Below are 25,346 nucleotides of genomic sequence, written 5' to 3'. Positions count from 1 at the left end.
TTTCTTTTCATATTCGCCATACGTTGAAAAGTTTTCAGACGACGTTATGCGCGGATATTATCTAATTTTTTAACATTATTGTTTTAAAGGTGTCATGCTTTGGGTTCCGATTACGGAACGCACTCAGGTTCGAGTCTCCTGGGGGAAGCGTAACAATTTTTCTCTTGAGATTTCGGCCAATGTATAGGGCCTGTGGCCACCCACCATCGTGAGGAGATTGGGGAGCTACGAATGAGTAGCGTAGCCCGGTCATGAAAAACTACAACAACTGGGAGTTCGTCGTGCTGACCACATCACCCCGTAACTAGTTTGATAACCTCTGGTGAGTGAGTGAGTAGCAGGTAGGAGTGAGGCCGGCAGTCGGTAGGTAGGCACGGGCCCTCAATGGGCTGTTGCGCCGCGGGCTGTTGTTATTTTTGTTTGAAAAAAGTCACATGAAAATACATATATAGGGGAAAAGAGGCAAACCTCTACCCGTTCTCGCCAAAAGGGCTAACGACAGTAGGAGGCTATGTCAGCGGAAACCAACCACCTCGGCAAACCGGCCATTGCAGTTGCCAAACCTTGCTGCATCGCTGCTGAAGTGTTCAATGGCCTCTGCATGTTACGGCTTTTCTTTCATTGTTAGCGCTGTGTGGCTCAAAATAGAACACATGGGGGCATGAAAGGTTTCTTTTTGTAGCTGTGTTTGTTGTGGTGTTAGTGTTTGTAAAGCTTTTCGGCGTGGAAGAGGTTTTTGTTCGATGCGGGAGAGATGGTGGTGAAAAAAATAAAGCAGGGTGCAAAGAATTCTTGTACTGTGGAAAACTCTTCTGCGGTGAAGTAGACAAGAGTGTATCGCCAACCTCGTCCGCGTGACTTCGCACGGAGTGACGGGAAGCCGGTACAGTTACATCTTTCGCCTATAGCTATAATAATGCATACAATGCGTCGTCCCGTGACAATAGTAGAATAAACAGTAGTTTCTTTGCAGCGAGTTTATCGAGAAATATTTATGTAGTCTTATGGCGCTTGCGCATTAAGAAAATAAACTCGCCTCAACTGTGACTGTGTTGTCTCTGTATATTCGGAAAGTATAATTACCTCATAACGATTGAGTGGATCCATAGGACCTAATTCTTCCATTGCGCATAAAATATGTTCGTAAGCTTTAAACAAGCTAGTTTAATGTGAATACAGATCATTACTCTATGTGTCACAGAATACTTTGTAAATACAACTGAATGTATTGTTCAATATTTCTAAATAATTTAATGGTTACACTATTAAGTCTTGTTTCCATGTTTAATAAAACACTAAAAATGCATTTTTGGTGTTTTATTAGATAATTTAGCACAAAAAGAAAAGGTTGCAGAAGTCTGTAGACATTTGGTTAAAAATTGTGCGTTGCATCAAACACGTTCTTGTACATCAGTGAGTCACCCCCGGTATGATTTTTCCACTGTTTATTGCTTAAAAATTTAAATTTTAGACCAAATAATGAATGTATGATTTCGAGGATCAACACTGTATGTATCACAGAATTTATTTTTGGTATATAGGAATGGATTACTTAACATTTCGAGTAGCATCATTGGCTTGTCATCAAGGAGCTCCAGGTTCGATACCCGGTGGAGGCACATAATGGTTGGGATGTCACTTTAAACTTTAGGCCCAGTCGCGATTAGCCTTACTGTGCATAATGGACTTAAAACACAAACTCAATCAATCAATCAATTAGCATTTCGAGACAATTTAGCAGAATTCGGGTGGGGAGCGGGTTGACCTGTGTCCGTACATAACCTTTGTTCACGTAAGGTACCTTACGAAGCTGAAAACACAACGATAACGCAAAAAAAACAAGCTGATATGGCATTTGTAACCGCCCCCTCTCTTTTTCACCCCCAACCACTTTCCACGTCCGCAGGCGAAAGTTTGCCAAATTTCTCGCGAACGCTGCGGTATCAGGAAAGGTCAACACCCATATGACCAATGAGAGGCGGTGATAATGGCTGTGAAATATGGTACCGTGGTGGGAGCGAGAGGGAGGGGTGGAGTCCCCGTGTAGTGACGTGCGCCGAAACGGCGAGGGTGCTGTATTATTAGCACCCATACTTCATTATGGAGAGGTTCGATTATGCTTTAATATCAGCCAAACGTTAATATCTCGCGAAGCTCTGATTCATTGCTTGGAGAGAATGCGTTTATTCGGATGCATAAATACGCGCGTCCGATTGGAAATGCTATACTGTTGATTCGATTGTAATGGCGGTTAGGAAAATTTTGATTGGAATATGCCACTGGCGCATTGTTCAAATCCTCCATCTCAGGGAAACACAGGTGGCGCCACCATGTCGAATTTAGGGGTGCTGACTGGGCGTGGTCCTCACTATGAGGGGAGCAATTATACTTCATTGAAAGAATCGCAGCTACACATTTAATCTCGAACGCATCTATCATGTCTTTCTTTTTACTATCATGTTTACGCAAACAAATCAACCACTTGGGTTTGTGCATTTGTATATTTTCAACTCCATAACACGTACGTAAAGTCAAAAACATGTTACCGTGATAACAAAAACATATAATTTGAATTTTTGGCCGATACGGCCTATGGCTGCGTACTTAACCTTTCCCACATATGTGTATGCAAATGTAATATATTTCCTGATTATTATTCGTAGATGCTCAAGATATGTTTTATTACTGTAAAACCATCATTAAGTTTTAATGATTTGCATTCCGGAGCTTTCATACCGAAGCGACATGGAGGTTTGACACCGACCTGAGAAGCGTCACGGTCCGCTTCAGTCTACAAGCAAGCATTCACCGGCACCGCACATGCGTCAACAGACCGAGACGACACGATGCACGGTATTGAGGAAACGATCTACTCTGAGTGACACGTACTGCTTTTGTCGCTTCTGTTCGAAAGGTTGCATTTATTTCTGAAGATTGGTTTCCAAGTTACACATGTCGCTTGGAAGGGAACCCTCAATAACTAATACAATCTTTCGAACCGAAAGGACATGGCAAACTGCACGTATAGCTTGTCGCTTGAGTGTCGCTCAGACTGAGCCTTTCCTCAATGTATTAAGAATTCGAGTATTAAGTCAAATTGATGTCGAATGGGAAAGCGAATGAGGGAAATCTGCCTTTAAAAAGGTTATTATATCAATGGTTCAACATGCAAGAGACCCGGGATTGAGTCCTGAACCTTCCAGCATTTTTCACTTAAATTTCTACGTAAATAATAACTGTCACGTGCAATTTGTTCTCAGTTTAAATCAAACATGTGTCAACAAGTCTAAACCAATATGTAAATTGCTATTGTTCCCAGACCGTACTACAATGTTAGCTTTGACATTACCGTACAACAAGTTCCAGAACAGTGCCATTCGTCAATAGAACGGTGCAATTTTCAAATTAATACCTTGCCCAATATCTTATTGTATCCTGGTGTCTATAGGATATGCATTACGGTATTGTGAGACGGGTTGTATATCTCAAAGGATAGTGCATATACACAGCGAATTGGCTCAACAATAGACACATTTGCTCCACCCACATCACACCATGCCGAGATGAGGTTTACAATAAGCCATGGATCGGGGTATTGGAAAACGGCTACGGGACTCACTGGATAAACTCCCACGCGAAAGTGGCAACACTGTAATGTGAGCTCAGATGTCTTTTCGATGTCTGCAAAATCAATGCAAATGTTGCCAATTATTCGGCAAAGTCACTAGGAATTATGTTTGGTAAGATTCAATACAGATTTGAATGTAAGTACAGTACAGCATTCAAAGTGTTACTATGTAGAGAGAGCGATAATGGTTAAAGGTAGTGAAAAAGAAAAATAACTTCATTGATGTGATTTCTGTGATGCTGAAATTCGAACTTTTATTGGTGGCCTCTGTCTACACATCCATATTCATTAAATACATTAAAATAAAAACTCTTACAATATATCTTTCAATTTCTCAGGCAAACATGTTGTTTTCCTGTTTTCGTAACCACAAAAGAGATTCGCAGCATATTGGAATACTCATTGGAGGTTCCGCATTTCAATTTCTAGTTTTTAAAATTGAAGTTCAAATTTTAAACTTTCTATTTCTAAGATATTGGTTTTTACCACAAGGAGGCGTATTTTGGTAAAACACGGGAATAACAAGCTGATCAGGACTAAAAAGCAATACCCTCAAAAACTACTAGTTTATAATAAAGCTGATAAATATTGAAATTGAAAATTCTTATCTTTGAGATTTCGTATTACACCAAAAATAATCTAAATTGCAAAACGGGCGGGTGAACAGTATGTTACAGAAGTGAATACTCATTGGGAGCAGTACAGGATGAAAATAATGATTATCGGAAGGAAACAAAGAAAAGATTAACGTGAGAATTCAAGGCGAAAGAGTTGAACAAGTTGATAGCTTCAGATTCATGAGATATCGTAAAGAGAGAGACCTGCAGAATGTTTTAAATTCTTCCCTTCTTGACACCTGGCATGAAGGGTGGGATGAAGTAACGGGGAACAAGGTTCACGCTGCATGGAGATTGATTGATTCATTGAATTGGTGTTTTAAGCCCACTTTATGCACAGTAAGGCTAATCGGGACTGGACCTACGGTTTAAAGTAGGATCCAAACCACTATGGCCCTCCACCGGGTATCGAACCCGGGACCCCTTGGAGCGGCTCGGAGGTCCACCCAGCCCCAAACAAATTATGGGTAGCTGGGGAGGGGAGTAGAGGCAACCGGAGTATGGCGCTGATCACATCACCTCAAAAATCGAGATCGAGAAGGTGTGGGGCCATACTTGTACATTGGGTCTCCCATATCACACAACGCTAGAACAACCTTGTGTTCTGACGTCACCTGGTAATGCTTTTATTGTTAGGCTAAATGCCTAGGTTAGGTTAGGCTAGCTAAGTTTGGTTCTCTTAGCATAAATAATACATTTATATTTATGCTAAGAGAACCAATCCTAACAGACCTAACCTAACAACGTAGGCATTCCTCGTCTGACGTCAGAACGCAAGGTTGTCCTAGCGTTGTGCGATAAGGGACACCCCTTGCACATCCCCCTAAATGTGCTTTCATGGTACGGTGCAATGTGCACGGGGAACTTTACTTACAAGAACGCCTTCCATCATTTCTCTTTAAATTTTCTTCTAAGCCTTTCTCACGCCACGGTATTCCACTTTAATAAACCCCATCTTCCACTCAGACACAGACAAATTCGCCCGTTTCCCCTCTCTCCGATAAGGCCGGCATAAGCACCGTATGATACGTGTGGACGTCACGCATCGGGCTGAAACCTCGACCGGAGATATATCTGGTAGCATCCGAAGGGGGCCAGGGAGACCTTGTTACATGGAGACGAGTCTGGTACTCATGAAACATTCAAGCTGCTGGCACGTGAGCCTGTCACTCCTTGTTAGATCTCATCACGCGAAGGGGAACCTCTGCCCTTATGCCAACTGTTGCTTTTCGGCTAAGATAAAAAGTAGCTTCTTCCCTGTAGGAGTGATAAGTCTCCACTCCTACTGTGCGGACTACTTATGAACTTGGTTGTGAAACTTGCTCCTTTACTTTAAAAGAGGAACATAAATTAGAGTATTTGAAAATTAAATACTTAGGAAAAATTTGGCCCTAAAAGGGACGAGGAGACGGTTACATAATTTAGAACTGCATAATTTGTATCCCTGTCCAGATATTATTAGAATGATTAAATCATCTTTCTTATGTTAATGATTCGCTAGGTTATAGACTGACTATTAATGACTTCTCTGGGGAGGGGGGGTTTGTTTTATTATTTTGTAAATGTCCGTTGTTCTTCTTTCTCTCTACATTAATTGCGATGATAAGGGATGGGTTTATGAAATTGAAACCCGCAAAATCGTATCATAACCAACTCTCTAGCCTTCTTAAACCCGAAGGTTTATGGCTGCAGCAACACAGGTCTTCCATCTGTCCCTATCTTGAGCAAGATCTATCCACTCATTTCCATCCCTACCGATTTCCTTTAGGTCCTTTTCCGTTATCTCTCCATTTTCGTCTTGGCCTTCCTACTGGTCTCTTACCATCAGCCCTCCATCAAGAATCCTGTAAACTCCTCTTTCCTCTCCCATTCTTGCCACATGGCCTGCCCATCTAAGTTTTATTAATCATTCTAATCGTATCATAATCCCCATAAAGTACAGGGTGATATAAAAGTCGCTTCCCCAAAAATGTGCATTGCTAATTTCTTTACTCAAAATCTTACATCGCTCATTTCTTTACAAAGTTTGTTTAGAATGTAGACCCTGTTTCGTGATACACAATTCACATAGTCTAGGCACTGAGTTACAGATTTTGGAACATAAACGATGATATTTATCGATCTCAAATCGTGTGTTCAAATTTCTAACCGCTTGACGTGACGGCTGTTGAACACCAGGAAATGCTCACAGTCTGCCATCACGAACGCTGTGTTTTCATTGTGTTGTCACCAACATTGTAGTACAAAAACACGTTGATCTTTGGTTATATTACCAAGAAACACGAGCAGTAATTACAGACACAACCCAACACACAATAAACGGCGACAATCTAACAGCTGGAAACAAGTGAAGCACGGAAAACGAACAACAGGTTTCCAAGTCCCACCACTTACATACGGGGTACTTGTTTGTTCAAGTTATGACGTCTATATGTGTTTATTCATGGACAAGTATGGAAACTGAGAACCAATATAAATTTTGGGAAGTGAATTTTATCCAACCCTGTATTTAATTACGACAGCTTGTCTGCTACTATCCTATTACTACCATTCGCTTCTTCTTCTTCTTTTTTTTTTAGCTTTTTAGCACAACGTGTTTCTACGCCAGAAGTCCCGGGTTCGAATCCGACCGTGTGAATGACCCTTCATCAGTTTCCTATCATCACTCAACCTCATCGTAGCGATTAGCCCAAAGTTGCAGAAAAGCGATGTAAAATAACCCAAATCAATCAATCAAGTTTTAGTTTTACTGAACACCTTATTTGATCAACTCCACTAATTTCTTCCTTTTCTCTATCTATCAGATTACTTATGGTGCAACTAGTAGCAAAATTGACGTGGAACCATCTAAGGTAAATTAATTGGTATGGAGAAATATTCTCCCTGCCTCATCGCACATAGTAGAAAATATACAACATGTTGAATTTTATATTGTTTTAAGGAATTCAAAAATTGTTACAGAAAAAAACTCATAAATGTGAGAAAATTTATTTAGAACTAGCTGATTGCTGCAGGCGTTCGAGAGTTATGGCGGAACAAACATACATACATATATACACACATACATACATATATATACACATACATACATATATACACACATACATCCATTCTTATATAGATGTACCATATTATATAGCCTATCTGTGGAAAGATGAAGTGTTGTAGATTTTAGAAAAAAATACAAAACACACTGAACAACATATTTTCTGCTTATTTTTTAAACAGCAAAAGAAAGTATTTTGGGGAAAACGATGAATTTTACCATCAACATGCTTCAAGGACCATGCAGTAAATGCTTCATTTAATTGAGGATCATCGGGACGCACTGGATCTAATACGCCCCCTATCCTTTAAGAACAAACTAAACCGTTTGAAGGCAGCGGAGAGAACTTTGTGCCTAGTTTTAAACGATTAAAGGGATCGTGGGTAGTACCTGTTTTCCCAACTGTGCACTTTCGTCAAAGTGTGTAAGTGTGTGTGTGTGTGTGTTGATGCCAAATTGTTTTGCACGTTCCTTGCTCACTCTTCTGTTATCTCACGGTCGAAAATTTCCCCACCGAGACGTATGCATGCGATATTGCATTGTGGATTGCGGCGCAGCGCTCTGATGTTGGACAAGGGCGAATTGAATGGGTGACTCGCAACGTGTGAACATTCCGCAATGTAAAAGGGTATTCCCAGTATCTGGAGATTATTGTAAAGGGGAAGCCCCTGATGGTTGGTCTATCAACGTCACCTGTCACATCCTCTAAATTTTAATTTAACATTTCTCTTCAACCACAAAAGTTCTCGAACTTTATTGAGCATGCATATATATATATATATATATATATATATATATATATATATATATATATATATACTAGCTGATTACCCGGCGTTACGCGGGTATTTATTTATCCCAATCTTCTATTAGACAGGAAAATAATGAATTCTAATTATAGTGTAAAATGTAACTAATTTTAAATGTGATTGTGAATGTCACCAATTAGCTTAGCGACTCCGAAAACTATGGATTCGACACTAATCTAGGTCATTTGTGGCATTTTATTTTTCACCCCCTCTCACCCCCCATGCCGATGAACCGTATTAGGAGTGTCACGAAAACTATGGATTTCATTCGCAACACAGCCTGAATGTTAGACAACCCGAGAAACACTATCGTTGTGCAGATTGCATAGAGTCACGGATGTCTGTTTGTGCGGAATTTAATATCGGTGGTTCTCGATTATTTTTACATGTCACTCCTTCCCACCCCACCCATAAGGGTGCCAGGGGTGTCTTACCCCAAAATATTATTCCCAGATTGCAAGTGATACGTGTACCAAGTTTGGTTGAAATTGCTCCAGGCGTTCGAGAGTTACGCCGGAACAAACAAATATACACACCCACACATCCATTTTTATATAGATGGATATATAGATGACACCCAGACCATGCGGACCCGAACATGGACAAGAAGAAGACCCCTCTCACTTACCTAACGTCTTCTCTCTAATGTCCTGGTACCTCCTCACTTCCAGAACGCCACACAATCTCTTTCTCTCTCTCTCTCTCTCTCTCTCTCTCTCTCTCTCTCTCTCTCTCTCTCTCTCTCTCTCTCTCTCTCTCTCTCTCTCTCTCTCTCTCTCCGGCACCATCCTTCTCCCAAACACTCCCCAAACGCAACTCCTCGATCAGCCACGACTTCCTCCCGGCCAATGTCCCTCACTTTTCATTACTCAGCAATGACATTGCCCGATAGGAAGTCGCACCTGCATTCCAATTTCAAGGTCTGCTTCTCTGTCCACAATATAGTGTATAGACGACAGGAGGGCTAACTAAAAAGCAAAGAAGGAAACAACACTCACCAGACAATAGAAAAACTCAAATTTTCGCGACCGCGAGCCGCATCATCAGTGGTAGAAGAAACTCCGGAAACCCAATTTCCATTTTCCTTTTTTGATATCACATAACATAATAGGCAAGAACTTTCAAGGCTTTTGCTCCCGTACCCCCCTAATCAGAGAGTGTGCACACGCCTATGACTATAAGTTATGGAAAATTGACTGAAAATCGTGTAGGACTTTTAGTAAATATACCTTAATATGCTTTGTACTGTTACTGTTATGACACAATTCGAATTTACTTCTTCTACACTTTGTTAAAGTAAAACTGGGGTTATACCTTCCATTTCTTTAGCAGTCTTTCTTCTTCTTTTTTTTTAGAAATCCTGGGTCAAATGAGAGGTTATTCCCCAACTAACCATCCGAGAGCACCAATTACTACTATGTCTCTATCGGTGCTGCGAGACTCGCATGAAGGTACTTCCTTTGCACAATTGTTCAAAGAACTAAAATTAAGGTGGTGTCAAATTTCATGTAACGGAAGTATAGCCACCCTGATCGAATTAAAACCTTCAAAAAAGGAAGGTGCAATAAGATGTTATCTTGTTCCGCACAAGCTTGGAAGCGAGCATGTTCATCTTACATTAACAACAACGTGGTTGTTTGCATCCAATTCGTCGTTTCGTGATGTCGAAGCTAAGTGCAAGGGGAAAAAGAAAAGGAACAAGAACAATGTGCTTTATGGGAGTAGGAATTGTTCCATGTTGTCACGCAACTGTCCGTCTATTGGCGATCCGAATCTCTGCATCTTGCTTAGCTTCTTTCACGACTGTGGAAACTGTTTTCTCAAAATATTCGGTTCGCAGAGAATTGGTGTTTCTAGCGGTTATCACCTCTCTGGAGAACATCTCCCACGAGTTGTCAGATGCAATCAACCTCTGTAGCGTGTGGATGCGAAAGATTTCGCGGGCAAATAGTGGAGCACCTCGTGCAGCACGCGAGCCCTAGCTTCTCTGTCGGTGAGCATCAGTCTTCCAAGCACTTTGGTCCCTTCCTTGGCATTCTTCCTTAAGCACGTGCGTCGGGAGGGGAGCAAATCCCTGATCGACCCCCCCCCATGGAAATTGGCATAGTTTGTTTCAAGTTAACCAAAATTAGAAAGTTGCTATTTTGCTATTTTTATTGTAAATAACAGATTTAAAGTTCTGTTAGTTATTATTTGAACAGAGTAACCAAATGGAAAGGTTCTTACTTCAGAGTAACCAAATTTAAAGCTACATTAGATCGAAAACAATTAGTGAAAAATACAGAAACCAGTTCATGCTTTCATGTCCTATCATTTAAACCAAAGAATAAATGGTTTCACAATTTTCGGCATTTCAAAAATTAGAGTTGAGTTGGTGTTATAAGTTCATTATATGCACAGTAAGGCTAATCGGTACTGGACCTACAGTTTAAAGTAGGATCCGAACCAGTATGTACCTCCACCGGGAATCGAACCCGGGACCCCTTGATTACAAGGCGACGACGCTACCACTGTAACTGTATGAAAGTTTAAAGAAATAATAAAAAGAAATAAAGAACAGCTGTGCCAGATGGTGGCACTCATCTGGTGGATCGAGTAGAAAATTCTCTCGAAGGATATAATTATAAGAATAAATTTTGTAATTTCTTTGTTTTGATAGTTATTATTGTGTAACAATTATGATAATCATGATAATAATAATTAATATTGGTATTATTTCTACAATTTAAATTTTATCAATATTCTGACCTCCCCTACAAAAATTTCTGGCGACGCCCATGGCATTCCAGTACTAACGCTTGAAACACTTTCACGTATCTGCCAATTTTTCAATATGGCGGGCTTAGCAGCAAGGCGGTGATCGCCAGGGACTTTTGATATGGTGTCATTAATGTTATAAAGAAGTTATGTACCAAGTTACAGCTGGTTATTAGTTCCTTTATTTATTTACCATTTTGAATACAATGTTAGTCTTTCTCTTCCATATGGAGCAAGCACAGGAGTCAAATACCGTTCAGTCCCTCACCCAACGATCTATAACCTATTAATAGGGCCGTGAAGTTTTCGTTTTATTTTTCCCTGAATGTCGATGTTATTTTTTACTGCAGTTCTGTGTTATTTTTCGCGGTTTAGGACAAATTTTTGTGTTATTTTTACATGTCTTTTTACTGTTCCTTCTATGTTTAAAATGTTCACATTGTTTCAGTTCTGCAAAATTGAGACAAATTTTAGTTTTAATAACAAATATATATATATATATATATATATATATATATGGTTTACCTTTGTGAGAAATTACCAAATTGCTTCCATTTAGAAAACTATTTCATCTCATCAGCCGCTGAATATGACATGTTTATTTAATGATAACATCCAAATCTTTGAACTCAAACATACACATCACATTTCCCTAACGATGCCAAAAACTCCCTCTGCGACCGTTTTGTGTACACACACACATACGCACCCACGACCCCCTCCCCCCTCTGACACACAACATGTGCTTCTCCCTGAAAATTTTTCCGTTCCTACGAAATTTTCTTTCTGGTAAGATCCCCTCCCCCCCCTGAGCGAATTCTATTTCAGAACGAGGCTGAACACAATCAGTCATGTCTGCGCCGAACTGCAATCAATGAAGCGTTATAAACTGCTTTGAATCGAACTATCACCAGCTACGCTACAAATGGCAGGTAGTTCGTTTTGAGCAGAAGAAGTGCTTATATTGTATATTTCGCGGCGTTTTTCTCGTTAAAGTGTCAAATTTGGTGTTATTCTGAAAAATGGCAGAGTTCCCGTTTATTTCGCGATTTCCAAACACTGAAAACTTGCCTCCTTTACGTACCCAAATACATTTTAAACACTTTATTTTGCTTTCCTCAACTTTTCGGTGTTGAAAACTAAAACTTCACGTCCCTACCTATTAACAACAAACAATTATGGATTGTCTGGCAATATACATCTCTTATTGTATATTAACAACACACAAACACACACAGAGGGAGAGGGAGAGAAACAGAATTTGAAATGCATCGAATAAAGATTAACGTACTTCTGGTGCATCATTTCAAACAGTTCCTCTGAAATTATCGCCTCTGATCGTCTCAATTGATGCAGTCTAGTGCATGAAACGGAACACCAGATGAATTCATATTCCACCAGTTAATACAATGAAAAAAATAGTTCCACTGTTTCAAATTTTAAAAAATGAGACATATATTTTATGAATAATATTATCCCCTTAACTTTTAAAAGCTTTTCTTGAACGAGGTGTGTAAAAGTTAAGAACTAAATAGAATAATTATGCTTTTCAGCACTCTGAATGAAATGCACAAAAGAAAATAAAGAAACAATCGGGTGAATCGTTTGATTGATTTCGTTTATTTTACTTTGCGTTATTTTCACTTTTGGCTAATCGCGAAGATGAGAATGAGTTATGAAAGGATGAAATGACACACAAATAACACTCATGCCAAAGCCAGGATTCGAACCCGGGACCCCTGGTGGTGTGTGCTAACTACTCCGCCACGGATGGCCGCTCTCGTGAATCGAGTAGAAAATTCTCATCAAGGATATAGTAATAGTAGTAGTGTTAAGTATGGAATAAAATGGGTTATGGATAACAGTTATTATCTTATATTTCTACTATTCAAGTTTTATCAACGTCCTGACCTCCCCTACAAGCTTTTCTGGCGACGCCCATGTTATGACGTCATACTTTATTGCGCCTTTCTGACTAGCTGATTCTGTACGAATGCTCTTTAACGGTTGCGAAAACAATGAAGAACTGTGAAGACGCATTTAGAATGAGTGATATCCATTTTCTGGGACAAAACGAAGAAGTTATACGTGGTTAAATCCACGTTGGCCCAAATCAGAGCAGGTTTATTAGGGAATAGGCCCTTTCTTTACGAGTTTGTGGCGCGGGCTGAATGCTAAAAATGGCCTCCCACGCCATCTTGGACAATAACTCTTCCAGAACGGTAAAAGCCATTGGGATGCATTCAAGGTAGATTCCCCCTTCAGCCCCCCTTTTTTTTCGTGCCGGGGAAGCATTCGATTGCATTCGTTCTATAAATAGACTCCTCCCACGTCCATTTTTGTACAACAAAAAGTTCGGTATCCGTACTGCGGAGGCAGATTATTAAATATTTCACCTGCTTTCTGTAGAATATTTTGAATTTTTTAATCTGTTTCACTGAGTGTACAAATTGAACTTTTTTTTTTGCTTTGGAGGTCAACTTTTTTTTTTAGGGGGGACGTAATTTAACATTATTATTGTTTTGTTGTTATTAACAGTGTATACACGTTAAACACGTATAGTAGAACTAGTGATGCGCACAAGCGCAGAGGAATACACACACACGCACACACACAAACAAACAAACACACACGCACATATATTGAATGTGTGTGTATGTGTAAAACACCATTGAATGTAAGGCGCACCTTTAATATTGCTTCACCTTTTCGGAAAACAATTTTTGAAATTTAAAGCGTCCAAATGTACAGTCACCGGCAATACAATTTGGACACCTAGATCCAGGTATAATGTTCAGGTATAATGTTTATTAGTTCAATGTCTCTTATAATTTTGTAACAATACTTTTTACATATGTTATGTATTTTACTTGACTATTTATACTTTTCCTAGGTATTAAGGTATTTCATAATTATATTATTGTTACAAAATGTGTGGAAAATAGGCAGAATGGGTACCAAACTCCTATCTTTTATAATGTGTGAAAAATAACGCAAGTATGTGCATAATATTTACTTTTTAAACTTTTGACGCCTAAGTACGTAAAAGAGATGATAAACTTGAAACAAAAAACAGTATTTAATTAGTACTTGTTAGTAGAAATTATACTAAGATATTTATTCATGTCTCGCAATTACGTTACTGTTTTTCCTTTGTAAAGATAAAACTTACCCGTTTGATTTCATCCATTTTTGTTAACTGTTTCCCGAATTCCCAGAGTTCTTCACCGAATTTGAGCGCCCAGTTTTTCACCCTGAAAATTAGAAAGAAACAATCATTACAACAATTGTTCGAGGATGGAAAAATTAAGACAAGAACAATAAATACATAATAACTATATACTATAATCAGTAATCTTACTAGGATTTTCACATAAGAGAGGGTTTTTTCCACTCCATATTTATAGCCTGTGAACGATACACAGGCCTGTAGGAAGGCCAAGACGAAGATGGAGAGATAACGTTGAGATGGATCTAAAGGCATCGGTAGGGATGGAAAAGAGTATATAGATCTTGCTCAGGATAGGGACAGATGGAAGGCCTGTGTTGCTGCAGCCATGAACCTTCGGGTTTAAGAAGGCTAGAGAGTTAGTTAGTTAGAACGATACACAGGGTTATTCAAAATTATTCATAGGATTTCAAACGACAATATTTTTTGTAGTTTACAAATACAGAGGGATGGATGATACATTTACCAAAAGAAAAACTCTGTAAATTTTGTCACTGTCATTGTGGTGGTGCTCTAAATGACTTCACATGGTTACACCTCTTGAATGATGGTCGAATTCCTTCCACTAACACAATCTTTCTAGCAAGTGATATATTTGATTTAATGCAGGGTTCTGTGCAACGGTCGCACGTGCACCTATCCTTAACGTACTTTTTAAGAGAAGAAATCAGACTAATCAATATAGGGTTATCCAGGAGAATAGTTGCCGATTCTCACCTCGAAAACTTCAGTACAGAAAAAATTTTCTGCTGCACGATCAACATTGTATCACAGACTCTCTGTAATGGAGCCACAGAGTCACTGGCAGATTTTCAATGACCTTCTAAACTCTTCACAGTTCCTTGGTGCATGCCAAGTTAGAATCTGCGATTGGTAGATACGTAATTATGCGCTTTAGAAATCCGATCAATTAGTTTGAATAACCCTATATATATTTGTCACATTTTCGACTTGATAGCGAGTAAGAAACGCTCATTTATTGGGAAATGTGAATTATTTTCTATATACCTACAGTTGTACTATTTGGAGCTGCGGTGGTGTAGTCGTTAGCGCGTCTGGCTGCCACGTGGGAGACACGGGTTCGATTACCGAGGTGGGCGGGTGATCCAAGGTCGGAAATTTTCCAGGCTCGTCCCTGCATAAAGCGGCTCTGTGGTTCATCTAGCCTCAAATAAATAGATACCTGTGGGTAACCCTGCGAAGTAATGGCGGCTGATGCGTGGTGCTGATAACAGTACCTAAAAAAAATAGCTGACATCGAGAACTAGTTGGGCCTTACCTTCACATCACTTATATATTTGCCTTCATGGCGCGGTGCAATGTGCATGGGGAAGTTTCTGTTGTACGGTTAGATATTACAATTTTCGAGCTTCCTACTTAAAAAGATGGATTGATTTGGTTTATTGTACTTTGTTTTTCTGCCACTTTTGGCTAATCGCGAAAATGAGGATGATTGATGATATGATGAAATTCATGACGGACACTCACAAAGAACACTGCCCACGCCGGGATTCGAACCCGAGACCCGTGGTGTGATAACCACTCCGCCACGGAGGCTCACGCTACTTGAAAGGAGATAACAATAACAGCAATAATGACACTGGTAATAATTGAAAATCAAAATGGCTCAAGAGATTAAGAATGTCACGGGCTTCTTTATAAGGCAGGACAAAGCAGAAATGGAAATCGAAGCAGGGGAAATTCCCCACCCACCCCCTCTCTTTCCATCCCGCACGCCTCCGTGGATATTTTGGCGACAAAGTTGCGTCACATAATTGCTTTTTGAAGTGCCGGATCCAAACTTTTCCGAACTAAAAACCGAAGCAAGGGTTAAGGGAAGTTCGTGCCTGGAAAGGCAAGAGCAGAGGAAGATGCAGCCCACGAACCAAGAAGTAAGGAATATTATGATTCTGCACACTAGCATCTGTTTCGGCTAAAAAAGAACTCCGGTTTCACAATTGATGCTTCTTCACGTTCCCACTGAAAGCATCACGTATGTTATAGACCAAAAGCATTATAAATGAAATATAAGTTAGAAATTACCTGTGGTTTCACTATTCTAATATTTCATTGATTGATTTGTTTTATTTTACATCGCTTTGTGCCACTTTTGGCTAATTTGCAAAGATGGGGATGAGTGATGATATGATGAAATTGATGAATGGACACTCACAAACATCCATGCCCAGGCCGGGATTCGAACCCGGGACCCCTGGCGCCGTAGCGCGATGTGCTAACCACTCTAACATTTAACATTAATCTGATGCTATGAGATAAATGATTACCACTACTATTTTATTCTGTACTAGCTGATTGCCCGGCGTTGCCCGAGTATTTATTTATCCTAATCTTCTATTAGACAGGAAAAAAATGAATTCTAACTATATCGTAAAATGAACTTAGAGTTGAACGGCATTGGGAGTGTCACTATTCACCTTAGCGACCCCAAAAACTATGAATTCCGCACTTATATCAGTCGTTTTCGATTATTTTTACATGTCACCCCTTCCCACTCGACCACTAGTGGTGCCAGGGGTGTCTTGGAGTTGAACGGCATTGGGAGTGTCAGTATTCATCTCTTAGCGACCCCGAAAACTATGGATTCCACACTAATATCAGTCGTTTTCGATTATTTTTTTTAAATTTCACCCCTTTCCCACCCCAACCCTCCAAAGGTGTCAGTTGTGTCTTGAAGTTGAACGGCATTGGGAGTGTCACTATTCATCTTAAAGACCTCGAAAACTATGGATTCCACACAAAAATCGGTCGTTTTGGATTATTTTTATATTTCACCCCCTTCCTATCCCCAACCCTCTAGGGGTGCCAGTGGTGTCTTGAAATTGAACGGCATTAGGATTCCACACTAATATCGGACGTTTTCGATACTTTTTACATGTCACTCCCTTCCCACCCCAACCTTCTAAGGGTTCCAGTGGTGTCTTGAAGTTGAACGGCATTGGGAGTGTCACTATTCATCTTAGCGATCCACACTAATATCGGTCGTTTTTTATTATTTTTACAAGCACCCCCCTCCCACCCCCACACCTAAGGGTGCCAGGGGTGTTATACCCCCACAGTATTTCTTGGAAAGAATTATATATATATATATATATATATATATATATATATATATATATATATATATATATATATATATATATATATATATATATATATATATATATATATATATATTGAAGAGTGATACCGAGCGAAATCTGGAAAAAAAACCTACTTTTCCACGTCTCCACGCTCACCAACGACCCGACCATTCAACAACAATGCTGCATACCACAGAGAATAGGATTATTATTTTAACTGCATACCGCTGAGTATGTAATCCCGGTCTCACTTCCTCTGGGGACTTTCCATTCCATGCAGGATAGTGGCTTTAACCTCTCGTTGAGGGGCGAGGGGGACAGGATATGGAGGACAGTATAAAACGTTCCGAATAGTAAAACTCTCTCTCACTTGTAAGTAAAATTACATCGAGTAGAGTGAGTACGGAAGCGTGGCAGTTCGAGGCGGCGTATAAGTTAAGGCGCGAGACGCCTCAGTAAGTTGCACCTCGAACCCAGAACTTTACATCGATCTTCATCACGATCGGGTCTAGTTAAGTGTGGAGAGAGCTTTGCTGTGGTATTCCTCTTCTTTCTTCTTCTTCACAGAATAGGTAAATTACGTTATAAAATAAAAACCTCTCGCATTGCATAATTTTCTATATCCCTTGTGACTCAACGATCCCCAAGTTAATCAAACCGAGTCACACTTCATGGTGGAGAAGCGGATCACTCCATGGTAAAGATGGGAACAACTTCCACTTTTTTTTTATTATCTGTAAATATAATTTACACCCCATCTTAACTGTTGAAGCCGATCTCCGGGGGCGGAGTGGTTAGGACAGCGCGCTACGACGCCAGTGGTCCTGGGTTCGAATCCCAGCCTGGGCATGGATCTTCTTTGTGAGTGTCCATTCATCATATCGTCACTCAGCTAATCGTCGTGATTAGCCAAAACTGGAAGAAAAGCTACTAAGTAACAAAAATTAAAATGAAATTAACTTTTGAATTTTGAATGAGATCCCCCAAAGCTCATTTTAATAGTGAAAATTTGACAACTTAATTAAATATTACAACCATATCAGAATACAATTCTAAAACATTGCCTACTAAAGTGCTTTATCTTAAGCACTTTCACATGAGAAGCTTAAGCTTTGGAAATTCTCTTTTGATGCGTATGTACCAAATCTAAAGACAATGTAAGTCCCTTAAAATATTTACACCCACTTCCTCAATCGAAGAATCGAAGACGTGTGCTTTGTCTTTGTGGCAACCACTCGTGGACACCCTGTATATGTTCATACTGTAAGTGTTTGGAAAAGCTATGCCACGTAGTTCTATACTTCGAAACATTGGACCATTGGCGAAATGAAGGATAAAAGGGGAAGAAGCGAGGAAATAAAAAAGATGCGTGCGCATTCAAGCAGGTAGAGATGAAGTGCTGCTTCAAGAGAAGGGAAGAAAAGCGCTGAGAAAGCGGGCAATAAAAGCATGAACGATGAACCAACGCACAGAAATGCACACACAATGCACGCACACATGCGAAATCTCCAAGATTCGGCACGAAAAGCGGAGAGGAGAAAACTCCCGACTTTCGCGAAGATCTCCGAAGGAGATTCTTGGCTTTCTGTTGCGCTAAAGCTTTCATGTTTCCGGTTCCTGGACACATCCAATGACAAAAAAATATCGTGCGAGGAAAGAGGAGGAAGCAGGGAGAAGCGTGGGGGAGTATTTTATTCAAAAATCTTTCATTTTCCTTTCCTGTCCGTCTCCTCTTTTCATAACTTGTACAGGGCGCTCTGTGCGTAAATCTTTGAGAAAGGATTTCAAGAACTTTGCTCCAAAGATCCGCTCTAGTCTTCTTCCTACATGTGCTGTGTTCTTTTCATTTCATTTCTTCTGTTTCATTAAGGTAACGTGAAGAAAAAATGTATTCCTTTTGGAGAAATATAATAAAGGCACTGCTTGAAAATTTACACAAAAAAGTGAAAGCAAAAACTAAAAGCTCTACTAAAAGGCTATGGCGCAACAGCTATTAGAGAAAACTAAAATGCATAAAATCTATTTATGCACCAGAAACGCATTAATTAATGCACTAAACTGTTTTTCTTTTGGTGATTTGCAAGAATCTGGTTTTCAGTTTGATGCATTTTTGTGAAGGCAAGGACAAAATGCATCATATGATGCAAGTGTGTATCTCTTTTTATGTAGATCTGTACTTCCTGAATCATTCTCGAACAGACTTTATGCATTTTTAGTTTCAACTGATGCATTTACTTTTCTGTGTGTAGTTGGTTAGCAGCGGATACTTCGTCATTTCTCCAGTTAACTTGTTACAATGCAGACAGATAAGATAACAAATATGAGGAAACAATATTGCCATACCAGGTATTCGAAACCACATCCTCAAGCTTTTGGGCTGCAATTAGTTTTTTTTGGAAATAAAAAAATGAGAGAGTTTTCTTCGAGGCTGATTGGAACTGGATTACAATTTGGACATGTTTATCGCCACCAATAGATTGATTGATTATTCGTTTTATTTTACTTCGCGTTGTGTGCCTCTTGGCTAATGTGCGAAGATGGGGATGAGGGATGAAATGAAATGATGAAATTGATGAATGGACATTTACAAACAACCATGCCCGAGCGGGATTCGAACCCGGGACCCCTAGCGTCGCAGCGCGATGTGCTAACCACTCGGCCACGGGGTCTGGCTCGCCACCAATAGAGAAGTAGGTCATTTTATGATAATATGTATTAGCTACTTTGAAGGTTGGACATGATTTAAATAGGGGAAAGGGGCTCGAATACATTATTGTAACATTTTGTTGTGAATAAAGAAATCGTCCATTGAGAATGCAAATGTTCCTTCTCCAAATTGTAAACAAATCAAGATATTTTGACTGTGGTCTATTTAGGATGTAATTGTTTCATCTCTGCTGTCGTCTACATACAACCAATATTGGTATATTTAATGTTTTCTTGGTCCATACACAAAATTTGACAGCAGCCAAGTGAATGCAAGCTCCAACAGCCAATGAAACCTTGCGACAATTTCCCTCAACCAACCACAAGCGCCACCCGAGTGTGAGATAAACCACTTGCATTCTAACCGGGTTCGCTATCCGGTGGAGGCACGTAGTGGTTCGGACCCCACTTTAAACTGTAGATCCAGTCCCAGTTAGCCAATCGGTGCATAAATGTGAACTTATACACAAAAAAACTTGCATTTTAATCTTAGTCATTTGTGGGAGCTGTGGACTTCGGTTCTTACTTTTGCTTTTAACAGACAAAAGGTTTGAATACAAGCGGAATCAACGTAGTTGATTGATTAGATCATTAGATTAGATTATTTATTTAACTGTGCTACCGACTGAAAAAGTTATAATGAAATTGTTCCATCTCCATTACAGAACAATTACCTAATCTGATTTCTAAAATACAGTGTTCTATGTGATAGATAGAACACTTGCATTCTAAAATCAAAGTTAGTGCTGCTTACACTGAAAACTCAATAATTAATTACAGCATATATACCTATTCAAACAACTACTTCTTTTTATAGTGGCTTGAATATGCCAGCCTTTGCAATGATACAAACTTTCAGCGCAATGGTGACAAAGGTACAATAAATATATCATGTTAAACTTTAAAAGTCTCTCCTGAAAAAATGAAAAATTAGACATGGAACATTCACATTCTCAGTGGACGAAATGTTAAGCCACGTCTAAACCAGATACGGTAGGAAAAAGTTAATGCTGTTCCAGGTACAAATAATTAAATTTAATATTGTTTAAAGCGTATTATAAACGCGGTGTCAGTAAGCACACGAATTTTTTGCTACAGCGGTTTTAAGCAAATCAACTGGGATTTTCGTTTTCCAATAATCGCATATTTGAATTCCCCACCCTAATGCGCTTTGGGAACTTCCGAAGTAAACATTGATTAATATATGAAGTTACACTCCACGGGAACGCCTCCAAGTTCCAATAGTGTGAAATGTACCTCACCATTTGCAAACCCTCAGTTAACGGTTGTCCCCCGCTTCCCCCCGTTCCCAACGCACACACCGACCAGTCGTTTGTAACATGATTTAAAATCGATACTAGCAAATTTGCTGCTATTTTAAAGAGGAGCAGTTTAAACGTTATCGGGGTGAAAATCGGTTATGTTGGAAGCACGCGAATGCAAGAAGTTTTATTGCGGCAAATATTAATGCACTGTGTTGGTGTCGGTGATGAGATGTCTTGACTGCCTTGGGAGAACTGGGTTAGATTCGAGGGTAGGTAACAACGTTTCTGCATAAAGAGGCTCTGCGGGTTTCACTCACCCTCTAACCAATGGCCCGACCTCCGTGGCAGAGTGGTTAGCACAGCGCGCCGCTACACTAAGAGTCCTGGGTTCGAATCCCGGCTTGGACATGGGTGTTATTTGAGAGTGTCCTTTCATCAATTTCAAGAGCATGATCAAGTTGTCAAAACCAGTATAGCAGCCAGCCTGGCAGCTATCGTGTCCAGCCAGGTTTACAATCCTGCGCTAACTAGGGCATTCCTACTGGATTATCCAGTTCGTGTGATTCGGCCTTAAGGCAGACGGACTGAGTGAATACATATCAGACTCAAATACTCACAGCTTCTCTTTTCACACTCTCGTGTGAAGCTGTAGTGACATCAACCTGATTCGTAGAATATCAAGGTGACAAAACGCCCTGATTATAATCGTGGAATTATGTTGCTGATCCTTGAAATTCCACAATGCCTTAGACATTGCATTAGGACTTGAAGATATACTCATGCAGGGAGCTCCTAGGAAGGACACGCTTATTTCTAGAATTTGCTTCTATTTAAGCCAGTCCAACTTATTTTATTTATATGATAAAATTGATGAAGGGACACTCACAAAGAACATCCATGCCCAGACCAGTATTCATACCGTACATGATTTACTTATTGAAATAATTATTTGTATGGTCTGTGGTTTGCAACACGTAGTGCGTCAGGCCGATTTAAAACGGATTAATGTCTAAAATATTTTGTATTTATGTATTGCTTATTTTAAATCGCTGTTCGACAAATTAAGGTCAATCTAGACGATGTGCGTGAATTATGATTACCACACTGTGCGTGTACAAGCCACATGGGTGTATAAGCCGCGCCCTTTTCTGGGGGGGGGGGGGTGGCATGGGGACTGGAACATTCGAAAAAAAATAGTTTTCTTAAAATTTTGCTCAATGATGAAAACAGAAAGAGAAGTGCTAAGAAACATGGCAACGTTGAAAATTTCTGTCGGCACCCACAAAGATAAAGGTAAGGGGTGGAACAAAGGGGTCGAGGCAGTGGTTAGCATTCCTTTCTCTGCCATTATTTTGAGTTCACTGGTCACTGGTCGGTGAAACATGAGTAAAGTACAGGCAGGCGAATTATTTCTCGAAATTTAAGTTGTAATTAGCGCGTTATTCTCAAGAAAATAATTGTCATTAAGTATTTTTCGTGCAGAAATGAAGAAATTTTATTTATTTACTTTAATTTTCAAAATTTTGCTTCCCCCGCACGTTACGCCATGCCGTGAAGGCATATCGGGTGATGAGGAGGTAGGACTCCACCTATTCGAAATCCTCGTGATTTTCTTAAGGTGATGTTTTCAGCACCACGCCCCGTCCGCCTTTACCCACCAGAATGCTCCCAGGCACCTATTTGTTCACTGTGTGAACCACAGAGCCGATCCATACAAGGACATAGTTGGAAAAATTCCCACTTGATATCTCTCACACCAAGAATCGAACCAGGGTTTCTCACGTGGCAGTCAGACGCCCTATCGAAACCCCCTAAGGTGCAGTATTCCCCACATCAATTAAACTGAATTATCTAATTTGCATTCAAGACAGACGAACGCAAACATCCAAGTTTCAACCGGAATTCGAACCCAGTATACCCTGCGTCGTAGCGACAATCGACTGGAACATCGCGGCTCACTTTTTTTACAAGGTATATAGTGTTCTTAATAAAATTAATGATTTTTAGTTATCTCGAACATAAGCCATACTCCACATGTCTTTATTTAATGTTGGGATGAATGCGGCTAATACACGAGTAGATATAATTCACGAAGGGATATTTACAAAGAGGTCACTGTTGCCAATTTAGCTCTTTTGGAGCCAGATCTGGTCCTTTTGCAAACTCGTTTGGCTCCTAAAATTTCGAAATGCTCCAAGGAGCTTTTTTGTTCCACCAGGGTAAATTTAGCTCCAAATCTAGCTCTTTCAGTATTAAATTGCCAATACAAAGTATTTTTCCAGGCCAAATTCCTTTTTCCGTCCTCTGCACAACAATCATATTGACGTTCACAAAGCCAGTCCAATTTATTTGCGGAATTCGTTGGCAAGCACGAGTCATTGTTGTAGTAATACTGCAGTTGTTTACCATAACTTTAATAAAGCGTACACGTCACACACACATGAGTAAGGAGCAGCACCTTTAAAGGAAGAAAAATGCCTGGTTTTAGTTCATAGGCTTAACTGGCGGGCAAGTCAGATTGCAATTCCAAAACTAACACAATGAACGGATTAATTGCTTGTTCTTGAAGGAGATGACAGTAACTCTTTTTGGTAAATTATCATCACTTTAAAGATAACGGTAACAGCAACCCCCTCCACCCTTTGATATCTAAACTTATTCCGGGATCGGTTGATGCTTTTCAGGCATATTTCACAGCATTTTAATTTTTTATTTTTTTAAACTTCAAATTATCTGTTTATTATAGCCCTTCGTCTTTATCAAATTTGTATTTCAAAATGTTTATTTGTTTTCAATCGGCGTAATATGTATATCGTCGAAGCGAACAACTCTAACAAAAAGCGCATATTCCTCAAAGCTGCCCTGAAGAACTCTGAGGCAGTTCCATCTGTACGAAAATTCACCATAAACAGCGTAGACTTATTGACTAAATAATAAACAAATATAAATGAAAAATGTGACGTAATCGGTCGTGGATGATATCTGTGCTCACTCTGACAATACTTCTTCCACAACAATGTTCGCTCTCAAACTTCCGTTTACGTCATCTCATTACATTGTGATCAGGTCAGTCGTGACACACTATAAGTCAGCTAGAGAACAACACAGGTAAATACTTTTGATACTGTTTAAATGGCACTTCATTAAAATTGAAAGTGAGCGCGTCGCTCGCCCAAGACCGATACAGTTTATCGCGCCTGCGGACATCTAGCTCCTTGAAGGTCAATTGTTAGCTTCATTTAATGCGCGACTTAGCTCTTTCAAGCGAATCGGGTTTGGTAACACTGAAAGAGGTGTCCAGAACCTTTCGTATCGTCCAGAGAATTACATTTGCAAGGATCTCCAAGGTTAATAATTTATTTTAAAATCCTCAGGTGTCTTTTCATCCGTGTCTAGAGCTTATCTGCGGATCAGCCGTCTCGATCCGATCATTTCTCTCTCTCTCTCACTTTTCCCATCTCCATTTTGTGCGCAGGAAATCACGAAGTCCTGTCCCTCAGATTGGGATGACGCCGAGGAATTCGTTCACCAATCACGCCGTATTCGCCGACGGCGATGAAACTTTGATGTCGGGTCTCTCAAGAGAAGCTATCTATACATCTCGTGAGGTTCCTATCGATTTTGAGTCGTATACATAATACGCTCTACCCCCCCCCCCCCTTCCACCTCGGGGTTCGTTATTGATTGGTTGTCGTGGTAGGGAGTACGCGGGAACGAAACTAACCGTGTCTTGTGGGCAACGACAACAACAAAACGAAATGTGTGTTTTTCTTGTTTGTTTTTTTTACTTTGCGCGATGTTCCCTATCTGTCTGCAATGCAAAAATACTTTCCAATTTTTAATATTTTTCATATTAACTTTTGTTTATATTACTGACCAAAACTAGAAGTAATTTCAGGTATTAATCAATCTTAATGAGCAATTAGATATGACGCTTCTATAACGTAATCACAAAGTCTATTGGTATTTTATTATAGTGTTTAATATTGTCTTTCTACTCTTCTGGCAGTCCTGTCTGTAGACTGCTAAATACTGCTTTTGATTAATAAAACATTCCACTTTGCACAGATATATATCACAAGATAAGACTTTTCAGAGGGGACCTCAAAAATATTAAACCCTAGTATTCAAGATGGGAGCTGTATTTCAAAATGGCGTATTTAATTAATTTTTAGAATTTTAAACGGC

General features: G+C 39.7%; 1 protein-coding gene across 1 annotated transcript in view; it reads right to left on the bottom strand.

The window, feature by feature from the left end:
• The window catches only part of stol (voltage-dependent calcium channel subunit stolid), a 309,278-nt gene that overhangs the window by 164,287 nt on the left and 119,645 nt on the right, over positions 1-25,346 (bottom strand). Inside the window, exon 2 of the mRNA XM_083132012.1 lies at positions 14,030-14,111. Within this exon, the coding sequence (XP_082988138.1) occupies positions 14,030-14,111 (82 nt within the window). The remainder of the gene's footprint in view (positions 1-14,029; positions 14,112-25,346) is intronic.

Source organism: Lepisma saccharinum, chromosome 1, assembly GCF_977018435.1.
Source record: "Lepisma saccharinum chromosome 1, izLepSacc3.1, whole genome shotgun sequence".
Classification (NCBI taxonomy): Eukaryota; Metazoa; Arthropoda; class Insecta; order Zygentoma; family Lepismatidae; genus Lepisma; species Lepisma saccharinum.
The sequence above is the reverse complement of the archived record's forward strand: the minus strand, read 5'-3'. Positions and strand labels throughout refer to the sequence as shown.